The sequence below is a fragment of the Mastacembelus armatus genome, chromosome 21, assembly GCF_900324485.2.
Source record: "Mastacembelus armatus chromosome 21, fMasArm1.2, whole genome shotgun sequence".
Taxonomy (NCBI): domain Eukaryota; kingdom Metazoa; phylum Chordata; class Actinopteri; order Synbranchiformes; family Mastacembelidae; genus Mastacembelus; species Mastacembelus armatus.
Window position 1 is genome coordinate 27,616,442 of NC_046653.1, and position 21,937 is coordinate 27,638,378.

The window sequence follows — 21,937 nt, forward strand, 5'->3', positions numbered from 1 at the left end:
GTTAACACTTCCTGCAGATTTTCACATTAAAAGTCTACTTCGAAAGGAGAAACTCATATCCTTTGAGCCTCACTTTTAGACTTTTATTATGAAAGATCTGTTCTGGTGCTTGATAAGATCAAGTCAAACCACATGACATGAAAGAGAAAAGCAACAATTGATCCCATTTTCAGAGCTGGGTGACCGATGGTTAACGTCAGATATTGTGGGTTTTCTGCCTGGTCCTGTGGTTGCTGGCTGTTGAAACAGAGAGCAGGCAGCAGTGGAAGCAGCTGTGGTCTGTGTCTGTGAACAGCTGCCAGCATGTTTGGATTCAGCTGTTCCTGTGCTGATGGCTGTTTGAATGGAAATGCTCCGCTTCTTTGAGGGATCATTATGGGGTCTGGGCTGGCCTGTGTCTCTGGATGCTTTGATTTGATTGGAGTTGATTGGATTTGATGCCATGGCAGGAGCCCATCTCTCTCTCTACGTCTCTCTGGTTAATAGTGCCTTTCTAAAGGCTTTATTAGAAGTAATTTGCTGCAGCGAGCGCTGACTGATATCTGGGCCGTGACCCTGTCTCTCAGCTGAAGGGTAAAGAGGAGTCCCACTCACACTGGAAATGGCAGGCCCTGCATAGATTAGAGTGTGTGCTCTCCGCTGAATACACTGAGGAGCACAGGGCGAGGAAACCACAGCGACATGCAGGAGGTTTTCTGCTGCTGCGGCCATTTTGCAAATAATTCCAGTGTGACATCAGTGAGAGTGTGTGCAGGATGTGTGTGTAGACCTGCACAGCAAACACTAACATGGAGATTCACAGCATTTTCCTCAGCGCTTGTTTGGCTTGCATCAGTTAGTCGCCATGGTAACCAGCCGCAATGAAGCGTACGAAAGACGAGAGGAAGCAAACTGTATAAAAATGTGTTGTGTTTAGTCTTTAGGTGTGAAGCATCAGAAGGAGACAAACTGTCCTGTTTCACATTTCTGCACTAGTGGCCACGGTGATGACATGAGGCCTGGTCTTGGACTGGGGAGCTGCTGCGATGCCTGTATAATGTGTGTTATGAGTGTGGAGCAGCAGGACGTCGGCAGCTGAGGCGTGTGGAGAGTTCAGCCGCACAGGAAACTCTGATCCTAAAGCTTCAGAATAAGTGAACTGAAGCTGAACGACATAGTGTCTGTGTGTGTATCTGTAGGTACAGAGCGAGCTGCTGTGTACAGCATACTGTCATACATATTCATACAGAGCAATAACTCTGATCCTGATGAGTAACAGATGAGCCGAGGATGGATCCACCATCACTGGTTTCCCCCTGGGAGCCCCGTGGCTGCAGGGTGGTGCTGTTGGTGCTTTGGTCCTTCCAGTCTGCACTGATATCTGTTACTGGCTGCACTGCCATGTCTCCAGATACACATAAGTCTGCTCATCAGGGAATAATGATTGTTTGGCCTGTAACTGGTCATTAGCAGCTGGATTTGGTCTGAACGCAGCCCTGTGACATTAAACACAATAAACACCAAAGATATTTACAAAGATCAACTACAAAATGAAAAGTGGTGTCAGTGTACCAGTGTCAGATTGTCAGAACCTCATGCCACAGGTCGTCATGTGAGTCGTTTTACAACTGTGCTGATATCTGAGGACTGTGTCTGTATGTGGCAGCCCTGTAGTAATAAGCAGTAAGAGCTTTATTCAGCCACATGATGACCACCTGTCATTTCAGACGCTGTCAATGGGAACGAAATAACAGGAAGTCATTTGAATTCACCTCCACAGACACAGTCGGTCAAAGCGTGTGACCTGCTGCTGTAGGTACAGGACTGCTCACTGAGTGTCTGTGGACTCGTCATGAAGTCAGACAGTTTCAGTTATTTCAGCCTTTTTCCAGGAAGCTTCAGCTCCCTGAGCCAGCCTGTGAGGATCTGTGATCATTTATCAGTCTGCTGAAGGCAGGACGTGCTTGGAAACTGTCTTTGAAGCCTGAATGCTTACAGATTTTCATCGTCAACATTTTTAATGCAGATGGAATTTGTGGAACATCCCAAAGCTGAACTGAAAAGAACTGGAACGCTGTGTGGAAGCTAAAACTGATACTGATTTGTGATTTATGGGTTTGTTTTATTTAAAAATAAAATATTCTGATTGTGAACATGTGTCGACCACTCAGCTGCTGATGAGACCGATTTTCACTGCGGGCAAGATGCTTCTTACTCCGTCACTCGGCACTGATCGACTGGATAATGAAGATTTCAGATTCGTTTGCAAACAGTTTTCTATTATGATCAATGTGGACCAGTGTCTGATTCCACCTGATGGATCTCAGCCCAGTGTTCCCGCACTTTGAGCTCTGGGTTTGGTCTCCACCACCTCCTAAGCGAAATCTCTGGCTCTTTAGCTGCTAAATGTTCCACTATGTTCACCAGCTCGTAATGTTCATTTATCGAGCACTTTTCAAAGTTTCGAAAGCTTCACAGAAAGTAAATGACCACAGAACAAAAGAAATTCCTGTTAGAAAGGAATAAAAACAAATATGACAAATTTCCTGACTTAGTTCCTTCCTTACCAGCAGCACTAACATGACAGAGGTGGTCTGTGGGTCTGACTGCAGTGGACAGGCCTGTGTGTGTCTGTGTGCATCACTCACTGGGCATCAGTGTTTTTGTCCAGCGAAGCATTTCATAGTAAGCAAATATCAAAACGTGTGTCTCTGTGAATGATTCAGTGATGTCAAGTGAGCTCATGAATAATAAACAGGACATGCATTCAGCTGTGAATATTTCATGGTGAGTGAAAATGAGCAGAAACGCATCGTCCAGTCGACTCAGCAGAACGTAGAGATGGAGCGCAGACAGGACACCACATTCAGTCCCTGCTGTCAGTCTCTGGATGGGACTCGGATGGTGACCTGCGGTTTTGGACCAAGACTTCAGTTTCAGTTGAGATGATGGTGTGAATGTCAGGACCCAAAGAGTTGGACAAATGAAGAGCTGAGGATGTGAATCCTTCCTCCCACAGTGACGACAGCTGAACCCATCACCTGAACAAGGATGCAGGAATGTGTTCAATAAGAAGAGTTTGTGCCGGTGGGAGGAACTGCTGGGGGCTGAGGAGAGGCAGCCAGCCTTCATGTCTGTGACGGTACATTACATCCACAAATACACTCTCACCACATGGAAGGTTCAGCAAAAACCACAAGATCGGAAGGATCTGAACAAGTAATCAGCTGAACAACCACAGTTACTGCTTCAGTCCACAGCTCCAGGTGTTCAGCTCTGTTTACACTGCTGGGGCCCATTAAACCCAGGATTTGTTTCTGGACAAAGAGTGTGTGTCATACGTCAGCCTCAGATCAGCCTGACTCCTGTGTGTCAGCCAAATTCTGCTGCTGTTTTCATTTTAGTTCACTGAGCTTCATTTTTTGACTTATAATTATGAGAAAAGAACAATCATAACAAAGACTCATCTATAGCAGTGTAACCAAGAAAATACACAGAACGCAATCGTCACTGTCCAGCTGTGGCTCTACCTCCTTTAATTATCGGCCCCTTATATCTGTATAGTGACCACAGGCCTGTGTGTGTTTACATGGGAGTGAACTGAATAAACAGGAAAGACTGATGATTTTAAATTCTGCAGTGTTTCAGTTTCTGCTAATGATGATATATGGAAGACACAAGATGTCTGAATTAACATGAATTATTTTATGAATGCAACCTGCCTCCATAGACATGAATGTCTGCAAGTAGTTTTCCTGTCAGTCCATGCAGCACAGAGCCTGCTACTAACGGAACGCTTTGACTGAAAGATAAATCGTTCTTAAAATAAACTCCTGAATCTTGTGCGATGCTGCAGAGTGGAGCGAAGAAGCAGCCTCCTCAACTCGTCATAAGCCTGTGCTTCCTCCACAATCCCCCTCCATATCATCAGGACCTAATCCTGCCTGCAGGAGGAATGTGTGTGAGCCGCTTCTTCTGTCTTTCTGAGGACACTTTGTGCTTCTTCAGGGGTCTGTTTAAGGGCTGAGACCTGGGTTTGGGTTAAGGGGGTGTTCTAAAGATTGTGACAGTGCATCTCGGTAAATGTAAATCTTTGGTGCTGCAGGCTGAGTCTGATTGGCTGTGTCTGATTGGTTGTCTCTGATTGGCTGAGTCTGACTGGCTGTGTCTGTTTGGTTGTCTCTAATTGGTTGTCTCTAATTGGCTGTGTCTGATTGGTTGTCTCTAATTGGCTGTGTCTGATTGGTTGTCTCTGATTGGTTGTCTCTGATTGGCTGTGTCTGATTGGTTGTCTCTGATTGGCTGTGTCTGATTGGTTGTCTCTGATTGGCTGTGTCTGATTGGTTGTCTCTGATTGGCTGTGTCTGTTTGGTTGTCTCTGATTGGCTGTGTCTGTTTGGTTGTCTCTGATTGGCTGTGTCTGATTGGTTGTCTCTAATTGGCTGTGTCTGATTGGTTGTCTCTGATTGGCTGAGTCTGTTTGGTTGTCTCTGATTGGCTGTGTCTGTTTGGTTGTCTCTAATTGGCTGTGTCTGATTGGTTGTCTCTGATTGGCTGAGTCTGTTTGGTTGTCTCTAATTGGCTGTGTGTGATTGGTTGTCTCTAATTGGCTGTGTGTGATTGGTTGTCTCTAATTGGCTGTGTCTGATTGGTTGTCTCTGATTGGCTGAGTCTGTTTGGTTGTCTCTGATTGGGTGAGTCTGATTGGTTGTCTCTAATTGGCTGTGTCTGATTGGTTGTCTCTGATTGGCTGAGTCTGTTTGGTTGTCTCTGATTGGCTAAGCCTTGTTGGTTGTCTCTGATTGGTCGTCTCTGATTGGCTGTGTCTGATTGGCTGACTCTGATTGGCTGTGTCTGATTGGTTGTCTCTAATTGGCTGTGTCTGATTGGTTGTCTCTGATTGGTTGTCTCTGATTGGCTGAGTCTGTTTGGTTGTCTCTGATTGGTTGTCTCTAATTGGCTGTGTCTGATTGGCTGTGTCTGATTGGTTGTCTCTGATTGGCTGTGTCTGATTGGTTGTCTCTGATTGGCTGTGTCTGTTTGGTTGTCTCTGATTGGCTGTGTCTGTTTGGTTGTCTCTGATTGGCTGTGCCTTGTTGGTTGTCTCTGATTGGCTGTGTCTGATTGGTTGTCTCTGATTGGCTGAGTCTGTTTGGATTGGACATGTGGGGTTTACTGGACATCTATGGACTGTGTGACTTGCTGTGCGGTCGCTTCTGAAAAGTCACTGATGTCTTTGGGTCTCAGTCAAAGTGGGATGTGTTGAGGCTCCACTGGTTTCCTGGTGTCAGTCCATGCACAAACACTCTGCTCTGACCCCTGCTGGGTCTCTGGTCCCATGCTGAGATCTGTAGGAATTGGTCCTTGTGATCCCATCTGTGTCCATCCAGTAAAAGAAACTAGATTTGGATTAAAATAACATGAATTATGAAGAAATCAGTGGACACAGAGTCTCAAGCCAACAACAACAACAGTACAGTTCCCCTGCGTGACCTCGGCTAATTATCGATGTGGCTGCAGCTGAAGTGCGGCTGTCACACAGGAATGAGGGATTTGTTCGGAGGCACTGAGCGCTGACAGTTTGCTCCTCTGATGCTTTCCATGTGGCTTCGACAGCTCGGCACAGCGCAGGGGTGGGTAGCTGCTAATGAGTGAGATGCCAGCCCCCTAACAGCAACATAAAGGTCCTGCTGCCTGTCTGTGTCTGCATATTAATGTGTGTGTGGAGCTACGAGCAGTTTGGTGTGTTTTCACAGATTAGAAGCTGCAGTGTGTGTGTGTGTGTGTTTGAAGCAGCTCTCCCTGTTGGGAAGTCAGCCGGGACTTTGTGGCTTTGCTTCTTAATTATGTAAAGATTTCTTGGGTTTTGCATCAGCCCATGAATCATCACTGCTCTCAAGAATTTCCTCTCTGACTGTGCCGTCATCTTAACTCTAACTTTGCCTTTTCTTCCACAGGACGGTGATTGTCGCTGGGACTGGATGAGCCCGAGTGTTCGCCCACCCTGCCATCGCTCCGAGAGCCAGAGCAAGGATCTGATGAGAGGACTGCCCAGAGGAGACCACCTGCTATGGCCAGTGGTAAATCACAGTCATTACTGCGCTTTGAAAATGGTGATCTAGGCCTGACTGTAGAGGACTGTGGTTATAAACAGACCCTCTTCATGAATGTGAGGTCTTGTCTCTCACAAACTTTTAAAGAGGGTCAAGGTTTGGTTAGAAACATGTTCCCATTCCTCATGAATCTATTTAAAACCAGTTGCAGCTTTCAGAAACTGCTGCATGTTAAGGTGGATGAGCCATCATTAGCCTCTGGCTGCAGCGCCCCCTGGTGTGTGGAGGTCGGCATCTACAGTTTGTTCACATTTACAAAAAAAAAGCAAGGGCAGGTTTCATAATTAATAAGAGCATATAAACTCAGTGGCACATTGATACTCTCTAAACAAATCTCTAACTGTCCTCAAATATAAGACGACCTCCAGTTTAAAGTCTGTCTCCAGCTGACATGGGTCAATAACCTCAGATTCTGCACTAACGTCTGTGTGTCTGCTGCTCTCTGGTGTAGCAGCTGACGGTGTAGGCAGTCTAGGTGCTGAGCAGAACCACCTGAGGGTCCCCGTCACTGATCATGGAGCCTGGACCACAGCCATGAACAACCTGGGCATCGTACCTGTGGGCATCAGCGGGCAGCAGCTGGTTTCAGGTACCCTCTCTCTGAGCTCTTATTGTACCAAATGCAAAATGGATCATGTGTACAGAGGAATGGAGGGTGTGTTCCAGCTTATATAATCCATCACATCTGTCAGGACTTAAAGGAGAAGCACACTGATGTTCTCAGTGTGTGTCGGCAGCACTGCATTGTGCTGTAAAATCACCCAGCTGTCAGTGGGACAGGTGCATTGTGGGTAATGTAGGCAGCAGGTTTTGACAGTGAAAAGGAATATATGGACTAAAAAGGCCAGCTGCTGTCTAAGCCAACTGTGATTTATAGTTTTAAAAAGAGCTTTAGTTTTGTTCTGTTCATGTCACCAAAGTCATACAAAGTACAAATATTTGGTAGAAAAACTAGAAATCTGTAGCTGAGGTACTACAACAAAATGAAGTAGAAAGACGGCTGATGTCGTTTGTGTGACCTGCAGCATCACGCTTCGTCTGTCGACGCCTCCTGCTGAATTTAGATGAGACGCTGTCACTGTGCTGCCGCTCTGAGCTCAGGTCTGACAGCAGCTGCTTTTAGTGATCAGACTCTTGATGAAGTCCCTCAGACAAACAGCTCAGTCATTCAGATAAAATCAGTTATTAAGGCACTCGGGTTCAGTTGTTGGATTATATTTATTAGGTTCTTGTGTTTTGGACTATGTGGATTGTTTGTACTGCATTACTGCATACTCTACTTTAGTAAAAGTACTTTAATAGAAGTACAGTATGCAGTAGCACTAACAGAAAAAGAAGAAGGGTTAATACTAACAATAGCAGTAACAGTAGAAACTGCAGCAGCAGTAGGAGCCAGGTGTTGTAGTACTGTCAGTATTAGAATTGTAGTAGTAGTCACAGTAATTGTAGTGACAGTAGTAGCAGTAAAAGAATGGGCAATACTTCAGTAGCAGTGGTACTTGTGGTTAACAGAAGGTTGAGCAATGGCAGCAGGCGATACAGCAGTGATAGTAGTACCAGGGTGATGGTAATGCAGTAATGATATTACATCATGGTACTTATATCACTCTGGGAGTGACAGGGACTGTGTACTGCAGAGGATGAAATACAGTCAATACTTGGGTCAGTGTGTGGACTTGCTACACCCAGACCAGCCCGTGTGTGTGTGTGTGTGTGTGTGTGTGTGTGTGTGTGTGTGTGTGTGTGTGTGTGTGTGTGTAAATTGTTTCAGTGTGACACAGGGATTTGTCTGAGCGTGTCTGTTTCTCCGACTGTATAACGGCTCGGGCTTTGTCGTTGTGTAGCGCTGCATTGTGGGGGTTTATGAAATGAGCATGTGGGAGATTTGTGGTGTTTTTGTGTTAAGCCCAGAATAATTGAATGCATGGATTTAACTGAGAGAAGCTGTAGAAAGGACGGACACACAGCAACAACCTAATTCCTCTGGACGGGAGCAGAAATATTCAAATGATGACTCCACCTCTGGAAACAGCTGCAGCTCTCCTCCCTCTTTACATTACGTTTGGAAACATTCGCTGAAAGAAACGAGGACGAGGGAAACATGTTTCCACTTAGCAAAGAGTGAATGTGGTTTAGCTGATTGTGGGTTTAGTCTCTGTCAAGAACAAAAGCTCTTATCCTTTTCTTCTTTAGCCATGAATGCTAATATATGTCAATACAGGGTTTGACTTCACAACAAAGTTATTGTGTTAATAAAATTATAGAAGTACAAACTTGAACATGTCCTTTAAGTTGTCAACACATAAATGCACACGTTTAGATCTTTACAGCAGCTTTGCACTGTTGTCACTGTTGACGTGCAGCGACAATAATCTTCTTGATTTATTGATTGTTCTGTGTGAGACAGGAAATACTGCGTCCCTGTCTGTGCTAGCTCTGTCGCACCAACAGTCCAACGCTCCAGCAAAGTAAGAACAAGGCAAATCATCATGTTTGAGAAGCTGGAAACCTGAAACCTTTGTCCTTCAGTCTCAATAGCTCCAGCTCATATTAGAAAGACACAAATAAACTGTACTGTAATAAAATGGACCCCTGCTCTTCGAGCCTTCACTAGAAAACAGCCCCGGTGAAAACCAGACGCTGTTGGTGGACTGGGTCAGTACTCGCTGTAGGATTCTGGGTGTGACAGACCAGATCTCACCTTCAGGGAAATTACTGCCAGATGTTTCCCAGCGAGACTGAAGCATAAAATAATCAGAGCTCAAGGCAGAAATCCTGCTTTTCTCTGCTCTTCATTTTTCTCCTCCCTGTGTGTGCCTTTTATTTCTTCTCCACATTTTTCCTCGGTTCCTGCCCCTGGCAGCCGCCGCAGCGCTCGGAGCCAGAGAAATGAGCCTGGCTCGCATCACTTTGGCTCTGGGAGAAAAAGCTGCGAGCACCAGCAGCTCTGTGTGATTATGATGAATGTGTGGCACCGGGACGTGTAATTTACCTGTCAGGGTTATCTCAGACAACACTTTAATGAGTTTTCCTGAGACCTGAAGGGTCTGTGAATGCATCCTCAGGTTTCTGGAGGATCAGGGTTTCTCTTTCATCACTAATACAGAGGCTGTGTGGCTTTTTCCTTTCAGCCAAACCAAACTGTGTGCAGGAAGTGTTTTACAGCTCCTTAGCCGGCAGCACGGCGATGCTGGCAGGAAGTGAATGTCTTAGGAATTATTTGGATTGTGCTGACCGAAGAAAAGCTGCGTAAAAACCGTTTATCTTCAAAAGCTGCGTTTGTTTAGGAAGATTTCACAGGAAGCACATACCCAGGCCAACATTAGATAACAGCCCCCCCAAACCCAATGTCTTTAATCAGTGCAGAGCAACACATACAGAGTGGGGGCCACTTCAGGCCAATGCAGAAGACAACTGTCCACAGTAAATGTTAAAGAAATGAGCCTCAGTGGAGCTTTTATTTTGGCAGTGTCTTCCTGCCCGTCCAGTCAGACATTATTGGCTGTTATCAGTCATGAAGGCTTCCTCTTCTCTTTATCCCAAACAGAGGGGACTTCCTGTGTGCTGATGATTGTTTCAGCTGAAGCTTTCACACTGAGTCTGCGGAGCATTCGATCACTGCCCGTTGCTTTGAGCAGCAACAGAAACATTTATTTCTGTTTCATTTCCAGAAGGGACGTTGGTCCTGTCCCTGTGTGACAGCTTCCCTCGCCTGGAATCTGAATCACTGCTCTCCCTGCTGCTGTGGCGGCGTGGGCAGCAGATGCTCTGTCCCTCCTGTTGTTATTGCAGTGTTGGAGATAGGACCACGCGACGCAGCACCACCCTGCTTTATTTTCCCCTGACAGTTGAAACATTGCTGCTGTCGCCTCTGTCCTCCTGTTGTTTATCTTCTCCTCTCCTCCTCACTCTCTCTCTGTCCTGACAACACACATTTTCTCCTTCCTCTTGTGTTTTTTCCTTCTTTAGCCTCTTTTCCTTTTTGCTTCCCATTAATCCAGTCCTGTCCTCGTCCTCTCTTTTCTGTCTGCTGTGCTAGAGATATTCTGTCTAACGAAGATGGAGGGTTTGGGCTTTAGGAAATGTTTCCCACACTCAGCAGTCAGATCCAGTCTGGTCACACTGTGATGACATCGATGTGTGGTTGTGTCTTACAGACTCTCTGTGCATCCAGAGGTTCGACACCGGGCTGGGCCTCATCGCACCCATCAACCCCATGATGGCGGGCATCAGCCTGGTTCCTCCCCCGCCTGTGCCCCCTGACATGCCGGTCATCAAGGAGATCATCCATTGCAAGAGCTGCACTCTGTTCCCGCAGAACCCCAGTAAGATCCCAGCGCACACACACACACACACACACACACTCTGAGCCATCAGCTGGGGGCTTCTGTTAGAGCCAGTCAGGGATTCAGTGGGTCTTCAGAACCTGGTTTGACTTCACTTGGAGCACTGGGGGAGGAGGGACATGATGACATGACGGTGAGGTGATGTCTGCAGGCAGAAAGTAAAGGTACTTCCCAAAGCTCGTCTTTATGTACAGGGTTAGGGCTGCCAACAGAAGGTCAGAGGAAATGATCATACAGCTCTAGCAAAGGCAGCTGTAGACCAACACACACTGTCCTTACTGCACTAAGGCATCTCACACTGAGACGCTAATCACTGTGATCATTGATCTTCAGACTTACCCCCTCCATCCACACGGGAACGCCCACCCGGCTGTAAGACGGTGTTTGTGGGAGGTTTGCCGGAGAACGCCACAGAGGAAATCATCAGGGAGGTGTTCGACCAGTGCGGGGAGATCACCGCCGTCCGCAAGAGCAAGAAGAACTTCTGCCACATCCGCTTCAGTGAGGAGTTCATGGTGGACAAGGCCATTTACCTGTCAGGTGGGCAGCCCCACACACCGTCCATGTTGTCAGCTGTCTGCTGTGTGAAATTAACCTCAGTCACATCACATGAAGCACATGTTGGTGTGTCCCTCCACAATAAAGCTCCATAAATCAGAGGCTGCAGAGCTTCATAGAGTTTCCTTCAGTGTCACAGGGATCCAGGGACAGTTGTCTGTGCACCCATGGGTCCACTGCAAACAGCAGCTGATCACTGTCAGTTCTGCTGCTTTACTGAGACACTGTGATGACGTGAAAAGAAAACAGTGTGCTTTTCCTCCCCCTGCAGGTTATCGGATGCGTATTGGATCCAGCACCGATAAAAAGGACTCGGGGAGGATCCACGTGGACTTTGCCCAGGCCAGAGACGACCTGTATGAATGGGAGTGCAAACAGCGCTTATTGGCCAGAGAGGAGAGACACCGCCGCAAGATCCATGAAGATCGGCTGCGGCCACCGTCCCCTCCCCCCATAGTGCACTACTCTGAACATGAGGCGGCGCTGCTGGCAGAGAGACTGAAAGGTGAGCGGACACAAAGTCTGGTTTTATTTTAAAGGGGCAAACAGACCATGGAACATTTGCTGCTAAGTCCAGCCCAGTCCAGTCTGGTCCAGTCTGGTCCCTGTGCTGAGGAAAAATAATACAGGCAGAGGGACTGAAACACATCAGTGGAAACTCATGTACAGCTTCTGTAGAGGTCACTGTGTGTGTGTGTGTGTGTGTGTGTGTGTGTGTGTGTGTGTGTGTGTGTGTGTGTGTAAGCTCCTGCTGGGTCATAACAAGTACAAATGAATCATTTAGAAACCTGCACAGATATTGATCCTTAGCAGCAGTGAACAGTCTGAAAAGCTGCAGTGTGATTTATAGACACACACACGTTATTGTCCTGCTGCAGTTTTTGCAGTGTGATTCATACAGAGCAGCAACACAACCAAAGGACTGATGGAAACTCCCGGATCAGGGTTCAGGTGTGATCCTGTGCTAGTAAAGCAGGCAGGAGGCGCACACAGACACACCACAGACACACCACAGACACACAGTACTCAGTGACAGGTGAGGACTCACTGCTGAAGGACAAACACAGGGGCAGATGAAATGGACCATGTGACCACTGAAATGAATTTTAACAATAATCTTCCTCCACTTTTCAGTTTTAACCACAATAACTGGCCTTTTCTCATAATTGTGGACAACAGTCTAATATCTGTGATAAGGAGGGAAGGTCTGTCAGAACGTGGGAGTGAAGTGGAAAGGTGTGGATGAGTGTGGAGCCAGTGATGACGGATGTTGATGTGGAGGAGAGTGAAGGTCATTTCTCCTCCTCCTCCTCCTGCTGAGGCTGATTCTTATCTCTGACTGAACATCCTCCTGGTCTCTTGTCTTCAGGCTCTTAGTCCTCAGTGACGAAACCACCGTCACAGTTTAGTGCAGTTTCCAGCACCTCGTGCTCGCTGTGTTTCATTTTTCAGCCTAAAACTTTTTGAAGATTTGTGGTTCCAGGTCCACTGGACACCAGTTAAATAGGAAGTTAAAGAAACGTATCTTAAAGCAGCAAAATGCTTCAGTGCAGGACACGTGGTAACACGTGGCTGTGGGTCAGATGTGTTACACCGATGGCTGCCTGTGCGTCCGGGTCGTTTCATCACAGTGACCTGTTGCTGGGCAACACATCACCACAGTGTGCAGGAACATTTCCATGGGAACTGTCGTCTGGCTGCACCTGTGTAGTCACTGCTCACTGTCCTGTCTCATGAAGTAGATTCACTAGATCCACAGTCATTTTACTGTTTTCGAGCTCTGCTCCAGGTCCAGAGGAGCCATGAGACAAGTGACCATAACACAGGAGTGGCAACAAACATTATATTCAATAGCACATTGAGTCCAAAACCAGGACCTTGGCTTCTAGAGGTGAGAATGAGGCCATGTGCTGCTGAACATTTACAGCCTGTGCTCTGGGTTTTATGCTGCCTGGCAGCTCTTCTTCATTTAATGTTTTTCCATTTATTTTGAAACTGCGTGAGAGCAGAGACTGAGGCAGCGTCGGCCTGTGGAGTTGACGGCACAGATCGGCCCTCACCATCACCGTCACCTGGTGGAATCAGCCACCACAGTCTGCATCGCTGTGTTTCTCTCCTCTTAGAGACAAACTGCCTCATTTAGGGGAAAACGCTTGGTCGGTGTCATGAAGTTGCTCAGCACAGAGCCTGGACAATGTGCATGTCAAGTGGTTTCTGCACGGATGTGATTGGCTGCATGGGAGCAGAGAGCTGGACTTTAGTTTGGTTGTTCAATGTTTGAGTGAACTACACTGCAGCCTGTAGCACAAGTCACTGTGTTAGCGGCTTCAGTGCTAATGCTCCAATGATAATCCAGAGAAGATCCACTGGGATCCTGCAGCTTGTCACTGTTTGTTTCTCTGTTTCCACAGCTCAGCCTCTCTGCTCTTTCCCCTTCCATCCCATAATAGCCAACATAAACAAACATGTTTTCTCTCTGAATAACCTTTTTGAGTTCATTCTTCACCTCGAACAGCAGGGGAAATAAATTTCCATTATTGCTTCGTCGTCCCTGTTCAGCAGAGCTTCATTGTGCTCGCTGTAATGTGACTGTAATCTGCTCTCTGTGTGAATGGGGCTTTATCAGAGCACGGCCAAGTGTCTTCTTACAGGTTGTGTTGCAGCGGGTATTGAGCTCATTAAATGCTTCTAATTCACTCTGTTCTGCCGCCGTCTGCGGCTCCATGGCACCGCTCAATTATTATTCAAATGGAGGAGAACGCACTCGTTGGGGGCCCGCAGAGACTCAGCTAGTCTTTATGACTGGGACCGAGTGCGGCTCGCAGTTTTAGTTGAAAAGTTGAAAATCAAAAATGCTTTTTGTGCTCAGTGGCTGTGGCGTGATTCACAGAGGCGTGAACGGCGAACGCCCCAGAGGAGGATTTGGCTGCTCTGTTGTTTGTTTAGCCTGACTGAATGTTAAAGGTCCCATGAAGCAGCTCTCACATCCTTCGCCTCAGCCGCCATCACTGCGACGCTGCAGGAAACCATGGCTGAGATCACGGACGGATGGGATGGATTCAGCTGTTTTAATGTTGGAAATGTTTTCAGGTTTCTTTCTTTGCTCTTCCTGCTCCGTTAATGTTGCTGCCACGTTCTGCAGATCTCTCTTGGAGTCAGGGGAAGAAGGAAAGCTTTGATCAGTAACTTGGTCATGTGTATTGATGGTTTCCTGCTTCCTGTTTCCTGTAGGTGAATCTGTGTGACGGCGATGACATAAAGTCTCTCTGTCCGTCTGGGATCGAGGCCTCACAGTCAAACAGTGTCACAGTCTTTGGAGGCCTCTATCAGCAGACCTGACAGAATGTGAAGCTTAGTGATTGGAAGTTTTTTGCTGCAATGCACCTTGGGAGTTGTAGTTAAGCAATTCCTTTAACTGTACACAGGCTCATACTTTGGACTTTGCGGTGTAAAAGCAGGTATTGTCTAACACAGCTCTTCATGTGCTCGTTTTATATTGGTTTATATTGGCACAAATCCCCACTCTAGGTGGTTCCAGTTTGGGGTTTAGGGTCAGTATGTCACATGTCTTCCACTTCTTTCCTCAGATGACCATAAGTTCAGCGAGGCCACGGCAGTGCTGTTCACCTGGATCGACCGGGGCGAAGTCAACCGCCGCACCGCCAATCACTTCTACTCCATGATCCAGTCGGCAAACAGCCACGTCCGGAGACTGATGAGTGAGAAGGCTCAGCACGAGGAGGAGATGGAGCGAGCCAAAGAGGCCTTCAAGAACGCCCTGCTGTCCATATTAACACAGTGTAAGGAGCCTTCATTACTCTTTACCTGCATTAACACACATTTCCAGGAAGGGCTTCGCTGTCGCAGCCGTGACCCAGCAATTTTTTTAGGTAAGTTCGACTCGTGACTTCATGTTCACACAAGCAGATTCTTGTGTGTCTTGTCGTGCTGCATCACTGAGTAGAACAAAGACTGAAAAAATAAACAAAACCAAATTCAGAGTTCAGAAATCTGATAGCAAGGTCACATCCAGCTGACTCTTTGACAACAACCACACAGAACCAGGCTGGTCCACCTGTTTCTAGTCTAAGCTAAACTAAGCTAACCACCTCAGACTGGGTCTGACACAAGGGTTTCTAATAAACCGACGGGGTCCGAGACAGGGGTTCCTAATAAACCGACGGGGTCTGAGACAGGGGTTCCTAATAAACCGACGGGGTCCGACACAGGGGTTCCTAATAAACCGACGGGGTCCGACCCAGGGGGTCCTTATAAACCGACGGGGTCCGACACAGGGGTTCCTAATAAACCGACGGGGTCCGACACAGGGGTTCCTAATAAACCGACCGGGTCCGACACAGGGGTTCCTAATAAACCAACAGGGTCTGACACAGGGGTCCCTAATAAACCGACGGGTTCCGACACAAGGGTTCCTCATAAACCGACTGGGTCTGACACAGGGGTTCCTAATAAACCAACAGGGTCCGACACAAGGGTTCCTCATAAACCGACTGGGTCTGACACAGGGGTTCCTAATAAGCAGCTCTATGTTTCACCATTGGTTCAGCTGGATTTGACCGGGCTGGTGTTTTATATCTTAGATCTGAATCTGGTGTAAAATGAATATTTTGTTGAAACTCTAATAGCAGATTAATAAATGTGCTGTGTGTGAGTGCTGCAGTCGCACTTTACTGAGCTGCGGACCATGAAGCCATTTTCACCGCATCCATTTTAAAGCCCGTCTCGATGCAAGTCATTTACTCTGCAAGGATCTCGGCCCCGTCTCCATGACAACACTCCCCCATCCGTCTCAGCATCAGCTCCATCATCCTCAGCTCGCTGTGAGCTGGTGATGAGGTCAGTGGCACGAAGGTTTCAGAGGCAGCGCTCTGACCTTTTCTCAGGCAGGAAACATCATTCGCTGCCATTTTTACTTTTCAAACTGAATTTACTGATTATTGATACATCGTATTATACTGCATTATACAGTATTATACAAAGATATACAGTATTTTACAGTGTTATATAGTGATATAGAGTAGCATATAGCATTATACTGCATTATACAGTATTATACTGTGTTATATTGCATTATACAGTATTATACTGCATTATACAGTATTATACTGTGTGTTATACTGCATTATACAGTATTATACTGTGTCATATTGCATTATACAGTATTATACTGTGTGTTATACTGCATTATACAGTATTATACTGTGTATTATATAGTATTTTACTGTATTACACAAGGATATACGGTATTTTACAGTGTTATATAGTGATACAGAGTAGCATATAGCATTATATACTATTATAGTGCATTATACAGCATTATACAGTATTACACAGTTATACACAGTAATTCTTAGTATTACACAGTATTATAGTGGTGTCTGTGTCCACCTGCTGAGTCAGTCTAGTGTTCCCTCAGTTTTAGCTCTGGGTCTGGTCCCTTTTTGCTCTGTCTTCTGGTTTTTATAAGGTGATATTTTAGATATTAGATAGTGTTTTAGAGATTTGGTCGTGTTAAAAACAAAGCTGACGGCACAGAGCTCTTCAGCTGGACCTCAAAACAAAGATATGTAGGATTGAGAGTTTGAGGCAGATCTTTAAAAGAGGAAGCTGAATAGTAAAATAAACTAACCTGAGTTCAGAGGAGTGTTCATGGTTTGCAGTGAATAATGGAGGAGGGAATAACACAGTAAGTATAAGAGAATCCAACTTCTGTCTGAGGCCCTGGCCTGTCTCAGTATGTTAGTCTGATCAGGTTTCTCTAAGCCAGGACCAGGGTGTATCCCGGGTTCTGATACCTGCATGTGACTCCAAAAGCTAAATGAGGACTTGATGAGTACTGAAAGTCAGAGCTGCACAAAGCTGCATGATAATTCTCACTGTTGGTTTAATATCAAACCATCACATGACGCCGATTGAACCCGATCAGTGAGAATAACTGGGCTAAGGTCAGTCGGTGTGCCGGTGGAGTCCAGGTCCTGCCGACGGTGAGTACAGCACCGTGCTGTGCCTGTGGCACAAATCAAACGTTGGCTGTGTTACTGACTTTGAGCCTAGAAACCAACAAGGAAGTGAAGCTGCAGGTGATGTAAGTACAGAGCAGCGGCCAGGAGAGAGGCCTGCTCATCACATGACTCAGTCACATGGCTGGTGGCGTTTACACACGTATCATATCACCATTATACATAAAATAATATTTTCTCTAATTGTTCAACAGATCAAAGTGTCAGTCAGAGCTCTGGGACTCTGTTCAGGGAGCACTTCACTCCACAAACAGTCAGACGACCATCAGTGCGTCTGTTGTTTCAGTCTGACACAGTTTGTGGAACCCTCAGTTCTCCCAGCTTTTATTGCCGCCACCAGAACCTTCATGGAGCCTGGTTTGTCTTTTGGAGTGAACTGTTCCTTTAACATGAAGGCCAGGTGCAGCCAGCCTGTGGTCAGTGTGTGTCCACGCTCTCTCCTGCTGCAACAGCCTCAGTCAGCGCTACATAAACGGCTTGTCTTGTCTTGATCCCCCCTCTGCCCCCTGCCCTTCCTCCTCCTCCTCCTCCTCCTCCTCCCTGTTCACCCCGAAGTCGAGCAGATCACCGCCGTTTTCACCGCCTCCACCAGGCAAAAGGCATGGGACCATTTCTCAAAAGCTCAGCGCAAGAACATTGACATTTGGCGCAAGCAGTGTGAGGTTGGTACCTTCTACTGTTCTACCCCAACACACACTCAGTCAGTCAGTCAGTCAGTCAGTCAGTCAGTCAGTCAGTCAGTCAGTCAGTCAGTCAGTCAGTCAGTCAGTCAGTCAGTCAGTCAGTCAGTCAGTCAGTCAGTCAGTCAGTCAGTCAGTTAGTCAGTCAGTCAGTCAGACACACAGTCAGTCAGTCAGTCAGTCAGTCAGTCAGTCAGTCAGTCAGTTAGTCAGACACAGTCAGTCAGTCAGTCAGACAGTCAGTCAGTCAGTCAGACACACAGTCAGACACACAGTCAGTCAGACAGTCAGTCAGTCAGTCAGACACACAGTCAGACACACAGTCAGTCAGTCAGACAGTCAGTCAGACAGTCAGTCAGTCAGTCAGTCAGTCAGACACAGTCAGTCAGTCAGACAGACAGACACACAGTCAGTCAGTCAGTCAGTCAGACACAGTCAGTCAGTCAGTCAGACAGTCAGTCAGTCAGACACAGTCAGTCAGACACACAGTCAGTCAGTCAGTCAGACACACAGTCAGTCAGTCAGTCAGTCAGACACAGTCAGTCAGTCAGTCAGACGCACAGTCAGTCAGACACACAGTCAATCAGACACACAGTCAGTCAGTCAGACACACAGTCAGTCAGTCAGTCAGTCAGACACCCTGTCAGTCAGTCAGTCAGTCAGACACACAGTCAGTCAGTCAGACACAGTCAGTCAGTCAGTCAGACAGTCAGTCAGACAGTCAGTCAGTCAGACACAGTCAGTCAGTCAGACACACAGTCAGTCAGTCAGTCAGACACACAGTCAGTCAGTCAGACAGTCAGTCAGTCAGTCAGTCAGTCAGACACACAGTCAGTCAGTCAGTCAGTCAGACACACAGTCAGTCAGTCAGTCAGTCAGTCAGTCAGACACAGTCAGTCAGTCAGACAGTCAGTCAGACAGTCAGTCAGTCAGTCAGACACACAGTCAGTCAGACAGACACAGTCAGTCAGACACAGTCAGTCAGACAGTCAGTCAGTCAGACAGTCAGTCAGTCAGTCAGACAGTCAGTCAGACAGTCAGTCAGTCAGTCAGACAGACAGACACACAGTCAGTCAGACAGTCAGACACAGTCAGACACAGTCAGTCAGTCAGACAGACAGTCAGTCAGACAGACAGACACAGTCAGTCAGACAGTCAGTCAGTCTGACACACAGTCAGTCAGTCAGACACAGTCAGTCAGACACAGTCAGTCAGACAGACACAGTCAGTCTGACAGTCAGTCAGTCTGACACACAGTCAGTCAGTCAGACACAGTCAGTCAGACACAGTCAGACAGACACAGTCAGTCTGACAGTCAGTCAGTCTGACACACAGTCAGTCAGTCAGACACAGTCAGTCAGACAGTCAGTCAGTCTGACACACAGTCAGTCAGTCAGACACAGTCAGTCTGACAGTCAGTCAGTCTGACACACAGGCAGTCAGACAGTCAGTCAGTCAGTCAGTAAGACATACACAGACACAGTCAGTCAGTCAGTCAGTCAAAGCCTTTGAGTGTCTGTTTCTCTGCAGTCCACATGATCTGTCGCCTGTTGGAAGCTTTGAGTTGCTGCTGATTTCCAGGGTTCAGTCTCTGATCAGTGACTGATCCAGAGTCAGATCTACAGAACATGAGACGTCAGGAGGATCCAGAGCTCAGACCTTCACACATGGTGCTGCACATTCAGCATTTAGAAGCAGCAGATCAGAAATACATAGTAATACTACATATATATAATACTATTGAACATAGTAATGACATGGTGGTAGAATGTAACTGCAAACAGATCTAAGTTCCATCCAGGATCCATGTTCACTGTTTGTTCTGTGGAAAGTATTTGATATATTTATTTTACTGTGTTTTCATTTATTCTCTGTTTCTACTGCAGCCTCCACCTCTGAGCTGGTTATTGTCAGTGGTACAAGAAGTACTCATATACTTTACTGCAGTAACAGTAGAAATACCACAGAGTGAACATCCTCACTTCCAAGTAAAAGTCCTGCAACCAAATGTTACTGCAGTAAAAGTCCAAAAGTACCATCATCCAAATGTACTTGAAGTATCCAAAGTAAAAGTACTCATTGTACAGAATGTCCCATTTCCCATGAATGGATCTGATGGAGCTGATGTTAACTACCTTATATACTTCTAATTTGAAGTACTTTATATACTGCTGGGTAGCTGACGTTAACTACCTTATATACTTTCTAATTTGAAGTACTTTATATACCGCTGGGTAGATGACGTTAACTACCTTATATACTTCTAATTTGAAGTACTTTATATACCGCTGGGTAGCTGACGTTAACTACCTTATATACTTCTAATTTGAAGTACTTTATATACCGCTGCGTAGCTGACGTTAACTACCTTATATACTTCTAATTTGAAGTGCTTTACATACCGCTGGGTAGCTGACGTTAACTACCTTATATACTTCTAATTTGAAGTACTTTATATACCGCTGGGTAGCTGACGTCAACTACCTTATATACTTCTAATTTGAAGTACTTTATATACTGCTGGGTAGCTGACGTTAACTACCTTATATACTTCTAATTTGAAGTACTTTATATACCGCTGGGTAGCTGACGTTAACTACCTTATATACTTCTAATTTGAAGTACTTTATATACCGCTGGGTAGCTGACGTTAACTACCTTATATACTTCTAATTTGAAGTACTTTACATACCGCTGGGTAGCTGACGTTAACTACCTTATATACTTCTAATTTGAAGTACTTTATATACTGCTGGGTAGCTGACGTCAACTACCTTATATACTTCTAATTTGAAGTACTTTATATACCGCCGGGTAGCTGACGTTAACTACCTGATATACTTCTAATTTGAAGTACTTTATATGCCGCCGGGTAGCTGACGTTAACTACCTTATATACTTCTAATTTGAAGTACTTTATATATCGCTGGGTAGCTGACGTTAACTACCTTATATACTTCTAATTTGAAGTACTTTGTATACTGCTGGGTAGCTGATGTTAACTACCTTATATACTTCTAATTTGAAGTACTTTATATACCGCTGGGTAGGTGACGTTAACTACCTGATATACTTCTAATTTGAAGTACTTTATATACTGCTGGGTAGCTGACGTTAACTACCTTATATACTTCTAATTTGAAGTACTTTATATACCGCTGGGTAGCTGACGTTGACTACCTTATGTACTTCTAATTTGAAGTACTTTATATACCGCTGGGTAGCTGACGTTAACTACCTTATATACTTCTAATTTGAAGTACTTTATATACTGCTGGGTAGCTGATGTTAACTACCTTATATACTTCTAATTTGAAGTACTTTACATACCGCTGGGTAGCTGACGTTAACTACCTTATATACTTCTAATTTGAAGGTACTTTATATACCGCTGGGTAGCTGACGTTAACTACCTTATATACTTCTAATTGAAGTACTTTATATACCGCGGGTAGCTGACGTTCACTACCTTATATACTTCTAATTTGAAGTACTTTATATACCGCGGGTAGCTGACGTTAACTACCTTATACTTCTAATTTGAAGTACTTTACATACCGCTGGGTAGGTGACGTTAACTACCTTATATACTTCTAATTTGAAGTACTTTATATACTGCTGGGTAGCTGACGTCAACTACCTTATATACTTCTAATTTGAAGTACTTTATATACTGCTGGGTAGATGACGTCAACTACCTTATATACTTCTAATTTGAAGTACTTTATATACTGCTGGGTAGCTGATGTTAACTACCTTATATACTTCTAATTTGAAGTACTTTATATACTGCTGGTTAGCTGACGTTAACTACCTTATATACTTCTAATTTGAAGTACTTTATATACCGCTGGGTAGGTGACGTTAACTACCTGATATACTTCTAATTTGAAGACTTGTACTTGTAAATGTACTTAGATTCTTCCTACATGTTACATGTGACTAGATCCTTCGATGTGTTGGCAGCTACATCATAGTCTTTTATAGAAATCAGTCTTTAAATGGTTAAATGCTGCTTCTACCTGCTAAATACAGAATAATGAATAATAATGAATATGAATAATGTTCATATACAGGTCACACTGTTAAATGTACTGAGTGTTGGTCTGTTTACATCAAGAGGAAATATGTTATTACAGTATTTGACTTATTTGTTTGATTTGTATTTTCTATCAACGTGTCAGTGAAGCTTCACCTGAATCTTCTCAGAGTTGTAGGTG

At 45.5% G+C, this 21,937-nt stretch overlaps 1 protein-coding gene across 3 annotated transcripts in view; it reads left to right on the forward strand.

Moving 5' to 3' along the window:
- Positions 1–21,937, forward strand: part of enox1 (ecto-NOX disulfide-thiol exchanger 1) — a 53,896-nt gene that overhangs the window by 22,838 nt on the left and 9,121 nt on the right. For 2 of the 3 annotated variants that reach the window (XR_003294995.2, XM_026296531.2), the window contains exons 2-8: positions 5,937–6,059; positions 6,544–6,681; positions 10,250–10,417; positions 10,772–10,978; positions 11,268–11,501; positions 14,584–14,886; positions 17,593–17,699. Coding sequence is in view for 2 of the 3 variants with exons in the window: in XM_026296531.2 (XP_026152316.1) it covers positions 6,050–6,059; positions 6,544–6,681; positions 10,250–10,417; positions 10,772–10,978; positions 11,268–11,501; positions 14,584–14,886; positions 17,593–17,699 (1,167 nt within the window). In the remaining variant the exon portion in view is untranslated. The remainder of the gene's footprint in view (positions 1–5,936; positions 6,060–6,543; positions 6,682–10,249; positions 10,418–10,771; positions 10,979–11,267; positions 11,502–14,583; positions 14,887–17,592; positions 17,700–21,937) is intronic. The other variant, XM_026296532.2, reaches the window with a different exon arrangement.